Source organism: Bison bison, unplaced genomic scaffold (genome assembly GCF_000754665.1).
Source record: "Bison bison bison isolate TAMUID 2011002044 unplaced genomic scaffold, Bison_UMD1.0 scf7180017864108, whole genome shotgun sequence".
Taxonomy (NCBI): Eukaryota; Metazoa; Chordata; class Mammalia; order Artiodactyla; family Bovidae; genus Bison; species Bison bison.
In genome coordinates, this window is record NW_011494680.1 from 2,177,183 (window position 1) to 2,186,730 (window position 9,548).

At 44.4% G+C, this 9,548-nt stretch overlaps 1 protein-coding gene across 1 annotated transcript in view; it reads right to left on the minus strand.

Moving 5' to 3' along the window:
• Positions 1 to 9,548, minus strand: part of FER1L6 (fer-1-like family member 6) — a 175,416-nt gene that overhangs the window by 84,211 nt on the left and 81,657 nt on the right. Inside the window, exons 17-19 of the mRNA XM_010839005.1 lie at positions 8,221 to 8,311; positions 5,008 to 5,127; positions 3,273 to 3,425 (exon numbers count right to left, since the gene is read on the minus strand). Coding sequence (XP_010837307.1) covers positions 3,273 to 3,425; positions 5,008 to 5,127; positions 8,221 to 8,311 — 364 coding nt within the window. The remainder of the gene's footprint in view (positions 1 to 3,272; positions 3,426 to 5,007; positions 5,128 to 8,220; positions 8,312 to 9,548) is intronic.

The following is a 9,548-nucleotide window of genomic DNA, read 5'->3' on the forward strand; positions in this document are numbered from 1 at the left end:
GCATGAGGTGGCCAAAGTACTGGAGTTTCAGCTTCAGCATCAGTCCTTCCAATGAACACCCAGGACTGATCTCCTTCAGAATGGACTGGTTGGATCTCCTTGCAGTCCAGAAGGTCCTATCACTTGCATACTATTAACAAGCCATAGGCTATCATTCATCTTCATGATAACTATAAAACAAATTCTTTCATGCTGTGTATTTTAAAGATGAGGAAGTGGAGGTTCAGAGAGGTTAAGACAATTGTCCAACATCACAGAGCAAGGCAGGAATAGAGCCAAGACTTAACCCTGCTCCACCTGGCTCCAGAGCCCATCCTCTTAGGCCTCCTCACATACTGATATGTGGATCCATGCATGTGAGTTGCCTGGAGATCTGGTAGAATGCAAATTCTGACTCTGAAGGTGTGAGGTAGGATTTGAGATTCTGCATTCTCCCTATTAGTGCTGATCCTGCTGACCTAAGGACCACTATTTCAATGAGTGGCAAGACTCTTCATTTACTGTATTGCATTGCCTCAAGCCAGACTGATATCCCTTGCTTAAAACAAAACCACAAAACATCCTACATCTCTGCTGCTCTGAAAACAACCTGTATGTGTGAATCATGGTTAAAACCTAACACTCGGCTAATATCTTGTGCTGTTATACAAGGACCATGGCCGCGTGCCTAAACTTTGTAGGTTACACATCTTTTTAAAAATTCCCCGGTGGCTCAGTGGTAAAGAATCCGCCTGCCAATCCAGGAGACAAGGGTTTAGTCCCTGGTCTGGGAAGATCCCACATGTCATGGAGCAACTGTGCCTGCGCTCCACAACTACTGAGCCAGTGCTCTGGAGCCCAAGAGCCACAATTACCAGAACTACGGAAGGCCATTGGTAATGCCCTAAAGCCTATGCCCGGCACCAAGAGAAGCCACCATGATGAGAAGGCGGCACACCATAACTAGAGAGAAGCCCTGTTCTCTGCAACTAGAGAAAAGCTCATGCAGCAACAAAGACTTCTCTGGTGGCTCAGATGGTCAAGAATTCACCTGCAGTGTGGGAGACCTGGGTCCGATTCCTGGGTTGGGAAGATCCCCTGGAGAAAGAAATGGCAACCCACTCCAGTATTCTTGCTTGTATGACCCCAAAGACAAAGGAGCCTGGCAGGCTACAGTTCATGGAGTTGCAAAGAGTCAGACACAACTTAGCACAAAATGACCCAGCGAAGCCAAAAACTAACTAAATAAATTTTAAAAAATACACACATTGAACTTGCTTGCAAGATAGTGCAGTCTCTCACTTAGGAATCCAAGCTGTAACTCACGCAACATCATTGAATGCCTTCTGAGGTACTCATAGAAGCAACACCCCACGTTTAATTTCATGTTCATTTCCAGCCTGGGCTGTGTCTTCCCTGCTCCCCCTTCCCCAATCTCTTTTCTCTCATGTGCTCCCGAAGCCTGACCAACCAGAGCAACTTCTTTCCTTTTATGAATAGCATGGCAAGGCAGGGAGGGAAAGAAAAAAAAAAAAAAAAACCGAAAAATATTAAAGAATGCAAATCTGCATCAAAAAACTATGATCACCAATGTGTACAAGTTTTGCAAGACAGAATGCTAAAGTCTGAGCTTCTCCCATAACCCACCCACCTCCCTCCACGGTCCTGGTGAAATGCCAACTGGCTTACAAAGAAGGGTAATCATGGCCAGTCAGAAAAAGGAAAGAAAGATGGTCATTCACACAAACTGTGTTGAAGTTAGCCCATCAGTATTAGGAAGAGAAAGAAGTGTTTGCTTTGTAGAGACTTCACTCTGTGGCAGGACCTGGAAGGATGTCTGCAGCTACCACTTTCTGCTGCATCCTGGGAAAAGCATCACCAGGAGATGGTGAAGGACAGGGAATCCTGGCATGCTGCAGTCCATGGGGTCACAAACAGTCTGACACAACTGAGAGGCTGAACAACAATAAAGGAAAAGCTAAATGGAAAGCTAAAGGCCTGAAAAGAAGAGATGAGACTCAGGGCTGTGGAGCAGAAGCCAGGATAGAGGTGGAAACGAGACTGAGAAGGGGTGGACTCAGCATTGACACGTGTCCCAGGGAGAAAAGAAAAAGAAGATTGGGCGCCCCCCTCTGGCAAGTGCAGCCAGCTCCTCTCAGGAAGAGCTTGCTTTGGGTAATGGGTGTCCTTTTCTGAGACTGAAGCTGGAGAACTCTGCTTCAGAACACAACTCTGGGTGGTGGATTGGGCTGAGCTCTGCAAATTCTGTTCCAGCATTTTTAATAGCGTTGTGAATATTAAATTAGGGAGAAAGAAAAATCTTGGAACAGGAACCATGGAACCCTGACTGCCTTTCCAGATTTACTATTCCCTAGCCATGTCTTCAGATGATGTAGTTTTGTTTCCTCTAGATTAATATTCCCCTAATCTGGGATCAGGGCTTCCCAGGTGGCTCAGTGGTAAAGAACCCGCTTGCCAAAGCAATAGATGCAAGAAATGCAGGTTTGATCCCTGGGTCTGGAAGATCCCCTGGAGAAGCAGGTGACAACCCACTATGGTATTCTTGCCTAGAAAATCCCATGGACAGAGGAGCCTGGAGGGCTACATCCATGGGGTTGCAAAGAGTTAAACACAACTAAAGCGACTTGGCATGCATGCACACAAGCTTTTGGGACCACTCTTTCTCCATGTTTGCTCAAGGCCACTTCTGGGATAGAAATTTCTTTGTAGTAGAACTAAAATACCCAAGATCTCCAGGAAAGGCTTAAATCTTGATTTAAAGACAGTAGATTCTATCCAGAGATTGTGCCTATAACCCACAAAGGGTGCAGGGAGCCAAGATGAAAAGACTATCATATACCTACAATGTAAAGTCATCAGGACTCCTGAACTAGTTCTGTGGAATATCAGCCTCTCCTCTTGTAATTTTCTTTGCAATCTAGTTTAAAGATATAGATGAACTTGTGAGATGATGCCATGATACATTACCCAAGAGAAAAGGTAGAGAGGAAACTAATAGAAAAATGTTCGTCCTCCCCAATAATCAAAGAAGTAAAATTTAAAATAACCTTAGGGTACATCCACTAGATTTTAAAAAAAAGAAAAAATGGAAAATATTAGGATGGTCTACTTAAACATAACTTGAATCAAGAGCGGGCAAGATGTTCTAGTTGTCCCCGGATTTTTGACAGTCTTGGGGTTGAGTCATAAATCTGGACACATACTAGGAATTCTGTGTAACCCAGGAAAAACAGAGATTTCCTGTCTTTGAGTCAAAAATAGCACCGACTTACTTTGAGGAAATGAGTTTTGATCTTCCCGCAGTGTTGACCCATCTGGTCCCTGACGGGGGAGTAGAGCAGGTCCTTGGCGGCGATGCGGGCATATGCCACCCTCTTGTTGTTGCTCAGCATCCAGATGAAGACGTCAGGGATGGTGTGCTGTGGCTGTCAGGGCAGAACGGGTGGATGTGATAGGTGGGCATATACACGGGCATTTCCAGGGTTCTCCTATCCCGAAACAACCCCCTTCTGCAAAAGTTCTGTGACTTAAACCGTCTGGGTACTGAGACAGCTGTGCAACCAAGCAAGTTAAGTACAGCTTCTTTAAGAAAGTCTTAGGTCATGGAAACCCCATATACCAAACTCTCATCACACTTTGACGATACACAAGTCAGACCCATGACTTGGCATCTTTGCTCGCCTACTTTTCTCCATCTGCAGAACAAACATTTTCTACACTTTCCAACGCAATTTTTTTCTTTGCACTCTTGTAAGCACAATTTAGTTTCAAGCAGTAGACCTCCTAGGAGCCTGGTAACATTTCCAGAACGTTTAGATGAAAAAACAAAAGTCCATTAATGTCCTTGGATGTCTTTCCATCTTCAGGAAGGAAAAACAATTTTACAAGGGACTTTATACCTAAAATATGATTGTTAAGTATTTTCACTCCATTTTAGGTGTTCGTTCAGGAGAAACTGCATTAAATTGCGCGGAAAATTAGACTTTAAAATTGAGCTAATCAAGATAAGAATTGCAGAATTCCCTGCCAAGAGACCCATTACACAGTGAGTATTTGAAATGCACATTTCTGAGCCAACATAGCTTCCAAAACTAAAGGGAGGTGTATTGGCATAAACTAGCTTTTGACATCCTTGGACTGTAAGCAGATGCTCTTTCTAACCCCATAACCCTTGAGTGTAACTAGTACCCTTCCTCTCTTGACACGGAAACAGGGACACTCATGGGAAGGGTTTCCAGCCACAGGGTTGGTTAGTCACAGCCCTGTTTCAAACGTTCTGGGTGCTTATTAAAATTCCTGCATTCCAAAATGACTGTCTCAGGGTTTTTTATGCTTCCAGGGAATGACTGATTTGCAACAAGAAAAACAACTTTCAAGAACAACAGAAGCCGTAGACCTGCACCTCTCCCCGAAACCTTCCCACAGGAAACCTGGTTTTTATAACAGAAGTAAATATGAGGACTTTATAAAGCTCATTCTGGTGGTCACCAGAAGATATTACTTACAACTAATTTTTCCCCCCTTTTCCTGCTCTTCTTATTTTTTTCTTTTTTTAAGCTTAAACCTTTTTTTGGTATTGGGGTACAGACGATTAACAATGGCTTACAACTATAAAATGAGAAGATTTGTTTTAACTTTTACTGAACATGAGCTTCAATTTCAGTTTTCTTAGTTAAAAATCTATCAAAGTTCTTGTGCTTATTTTGACTTTTCTTGAGCCTACTAAGAAGTGTGGTTTTTTTCTGTTTGTTTTTGTTTTAGGAATGTGCTTTTTATTTCTGCTGACTACTCAGGCTTCGTTAAAAAAAAAAATCCATAAAGTCATACATGTTTGACTTAATTTAAAAACGTCCCTTCTCACCCTTCAAATGAATACTGCCTCCTCAGCTCAGCAGAACTTGAGAGAAAACACAGCTCCATCTTTCATCCTTAGCAAACATTCAAACCCCCCAGGAAGTCATATTCAGGTTAATCTTTCAAATGAGCTTTACCCATGGAGTTGATTACCTCATCCACAAGAAAGCGGATTTTTTCCACAAAGTTTTGGGCTGTCTGGATCATTTCTTCAAGAGATAACTTTTTCTTCTGCTGCTGAGTGAGCCCCTTGGCTTCCTTGGCTATTGCCTCCTAAAACAAAACAAGAGTCAGTGTAGATCTTTCTAGAAATCTGGTTAAGAAGCACAGTCAAAGTGCTTGTAAGCTCCACACTGAGCCATCATGAGGGCAGTTTCAGGGTCTGCACGCTGCCTGTTAAAAGAAGGTGGCTCAGATGGTAAAGAATCTGCCTACAATGAAAGAGACCTGGTTTTGATCCCTGGGTTGGGAAGACCCCGTGGAGGAGGGCATGGCAACCCACTCCAGTATTCTTGCCTGGAGAACCCATGGACAGAGTCTGGCAGGCTACAGTCCATGGGGTTGCAGAGTCAGACTTGACTGAGCACTTTCACTTTCACTTCAGGAAGATGGAAAGAGTGAATATTATTTCACCTTCATTTGACAGTTGAGAAGCTGAGGCCAAGAGAAGTCAGTGTCTGGTGGGGTTCCTGGCACGTGGCAGGTGTTAAATACATGTTTATGGAGTGAACAGATGAGTCAATATACTGGGGACAAGCACCAAGTACCTACAGCCTCGTGCTCCCTGCACCCAGGGCCTGGCGCCTGGGAAGCCCCTGATCAGAGGACCTGAATGCCTGCTGTGGACCAGGCGCTCCCAGGAGCCAAGGCCTCGGGCAGGGGAAGGACACAGTTTTCCCTTCCCTGAGGCTTTGACAGTCGGTGAGGTGAAAGCAATACATGCAAATAACTAAACCGTGTAAAACACCAGGAGACTAGAGGGGCCAAAGCCAGGTTTTATGAATAATGCTAAATATGATATTTTAGCTGAATCTTTAAAAATACATTCAATTCATCAGAGGATAAGAAAAAAGACAGCCCAGATGGAAGGAACAACTACCTATGAAGATACCTAATCAGTAGGGGTTCAAAATCATTGCTGCTTAGATATATAGGAAGGGAGAAATGGGAGCTAAGATTGGGAGACTAGGCTGGGCCCAGATGCTGAGCAGCTCTGTATGTCATGCACAAAGGAATTTGGCCTTTATCTTTTGAACAATTGCACTGTTTTTGTTGTTCAGTCCCTGAGTCACGTCTGACTCTTTGTGACCCCATGGACCGTAACCCACCCCAGGCTCCTCTGTCCTCCACTATCTCCCAGAGTTCGCTCAAATTCATGTTCATCAACATGGTGATGCTATCTAACCATCTCCTCCTCTGCTGCCCCCTTCTCCTTTTGCCCTCAGTCTTTCCCAGCATCAGGGTCTTTTCCAGTGAGTCAGCTCTTCACATCAAGTGGCCAAAGTATTGGAGCAATTGAGAGACCCCAGTGATATTTTCATGAAGACCGATCTAAGCAGGTTAGTGTTTTGGAGACCATTCTGGAAGGTGGACTGGAGGAAGATGACTGCAATAGTCCAGGCCAGAGATGCTAAGGCACTCAGGTTAGGCAGCGGTTCAGGGGATAAAGAATAGAGTGAGGGCCAGAGTCTTTAAAGGCCAGGTCGTGTGCCTGGCCTGGGGTCAAACTGACCATTTAGGGTGAGGTATAGGGTTCAACTACTGTTGCCTGGAAAATCCCATGGATGGAGGAGCCTGGTAGGCTGCAGTCCATGGGGTCGCTAAGAGTCGGACATGACTGAGCGACTTCACTTTCACTTTCCACTTTCATGCATTGGAGAAGGAAATGGCAACCCACTCCAGTGTTCTTGCCTGGAGAATCCCATGGACGGAGAAGCCTGGTAGGCTGCAGTCCATGGGGTCGCACAGAGTTGGACACAACTGAAGCGACTTAGCAGCAGCAGCAGCAGCATAGGGTTCAAACTTGATTCTTAGGCTTCTGACTAGAGCAACAGGGAAGGCTGGTGATACCAATACAGGACGGGGAATAAGCTTAGGTGGGAAGATAATGGGCTGAGTTGGGTATGTTGGGTCAGAGGGGCAATGAGGCAGCAGTTGACGTGTCCACTCAGAGGCTGGAAACACAGGCCTGGAGGTGAGGAAAGAGCCGAGCCACCAAAAGGTACTGACATGGTGGGCTTGTTCAGGACAAGGACTGCTGGACACAGAAAACAAGAGAGCTCGGCGGGTGATACATAGGGGATGGCTATTCCAGAGGCAGGGAGGGGCAGTCACAGGTGCTGAGGAAGAAATGAGTAGGAAGAAGATTTTATATATGGTGGGAGTCTGGTCTCCCCAGGAGTAGGGGAGAACACAAACCATTTATTATTCTGGAAAGATGGATGAGTCAAGTGTTCAGAGACTCAAGCTTTAGTCTCTGGAGTATACTTAACTAGCTGTGACCTTAAAAAAAAAGTGGTTCATCTCTCCAGGCCCCATTCACATCTTTAAAATGTCCCTGGCCAAACAGAGTCGGGTATTTTTGTAAACTGGAGGATAACTGCTTTGCAATGTTGTATTAGTTTCTGCTATACAATAGCGAGAATCATCCGTATGTATACATGTATCTCTTGCCTCTTGAACCTCTCTCCCACCCCATTCCACCCCTCTAGGTCATCATAAAGCACCAAACTGAGCTCCCTGACACTGAGGAATTTCATTTTGCAGAATTATCACGACTTCATACAAGACACTCCTTGCTGCCACAGCTGGAGCTGAAGTTTCAAGCAGAAATAATCAGGGTCTGACTCGGCCTGGCAGTTCCCAGTTGTCACTCATTCAACAGGGACCGAGTGACTCCCAGGCACCCAGCACTGTGCAGGGTTCACAGGACGCAGAGAGGGACCAGCCACCGCCCAACCCTGCCCTCAGGCAGGGCTCACAGCCTTTCATACATCGTAAAGGGAGGACATGGAGGGGAGGAAGCCTAGTTATTTCTTTTTGTCTCTCAGCTCAGGAGGCAGAAGGTTAGGTGCAAGAGTCCACAGCCTCTGACAAGATACAAATGCCAAAAAATGAACAAGCCCTACATCAGAATAGAATGTAGCGCTGGTGGGCTTCTAGCTCAATCTTACATTCAATACATGCTAGCTCTTCTCCAGCGCATTCATCTGCTTATTCCCTTTCCACTCATTCCTCTACATCACACAAACATATAACCCTTAGAACCTTATCCTCATGTGGTCTATGACCTATGCTTCATCTACGAGGCTTATTTTTAAAGCACATGTTTTAGTGCTTCCCAAGTATAAATAGATTTTCACATACCAGCTCCTGCCAACAGAGCGTAAGTCGTTTCTTATCTAAATTGGTTTGGTTCAACATCTTAGGCTTCTTTTCTGCTTCAGAAATAAAGGCACTAGAAGAGAAGAAAAACAATTTTCAAACCTAGTGAAAATTCATTTCTAAAATTCCAGAGATTTGCAAGTATACTTTCTACAATGCAGTGGGAAAGCTGATGAAGCCACGGACCCAAGGTTTTTTTAACTAGGATTAAGCAATGATGCACTAACGTTTCTTTTCTCTATTTAAAAGAGTTAGTTATTTATTTGGCTGTGCTGGGTCTTAGTTGTGGCATATGGGATCTAGTTCCCTGACCAGGGATCAAACTTGGGTGCCCTACATTGGGAGTTTGGAGTCTTAACCACTGGACCACCAGGGAAGTCCCTGTACTGTTTCTGAGAGACAAATGAGAATGGGAATTGATGTCCAGGTCCCATAATGATTTGGGGAATGCTTGTTTTTCCACTTTCTTTTGGTATATGCCTAATGTGATGGCTAAAACTCAGCAGTGGCCACAGGACTGCAAAAGGTCAGTTTTCATTCCAATCCCAAAGGCAATGCCAAAGAATGCTCAAAATACCACACAATTGCACTCATCTCACAGGCTAATAAAGTAATGCTTAAAATTCTCTAAGCCAGGCTTCAGCAATACATGAACCGTGAACTTCCAGATGTTCAAGCTGGTTTTAGAAAAGGCAGAGGAACCAGAGATCAAATTGCCAACATCCACTGGATCATCAAAAAAGCGAGAGAGTTCCAGAAAAATATCTATTTCTGCTTTATTGACTATGCCAAAGCCTTTGACTGTGTGGATCATAAGAAACTGTGGAAAATTCTGAAAGACATGGGAATACCAGACCACCTGATCTGCCTCTTGAGAAATTTGTATGCAGGTCAGGAAGCAACAGTTAGAACTAGACATGGAACAACAGACTGGTTCCAAATAGGAAAAGGAATACGTCAAAGCTGTATATTGTCACCCTGCTTATTTAACTTCTATGCAGAGTACATCATGAGAAATGCTGGACTGGAAGAAACACAAGCTGGAATCAAGATTGCCAGGAGAAATGTCAATACCCTCAGATATGCAGATGACACCACCCTTATGGCAGAAAGTGAAGAGGAACTAAAAAGCCTCTTGATGAAAGTGAAAGAGGAGAGTGAAAAAGTTGGCTTAAAGCTCAACATTAGGAAAACGAAGATCATGGCATCCAGTCCCATCACTTCATGACAAATAGATGGGGAAACAGTGGAAACTGTCAGACTTTATTTTGGGGGGCTCCAAAATCACTGCAGATGGTGACTGCAGCCAT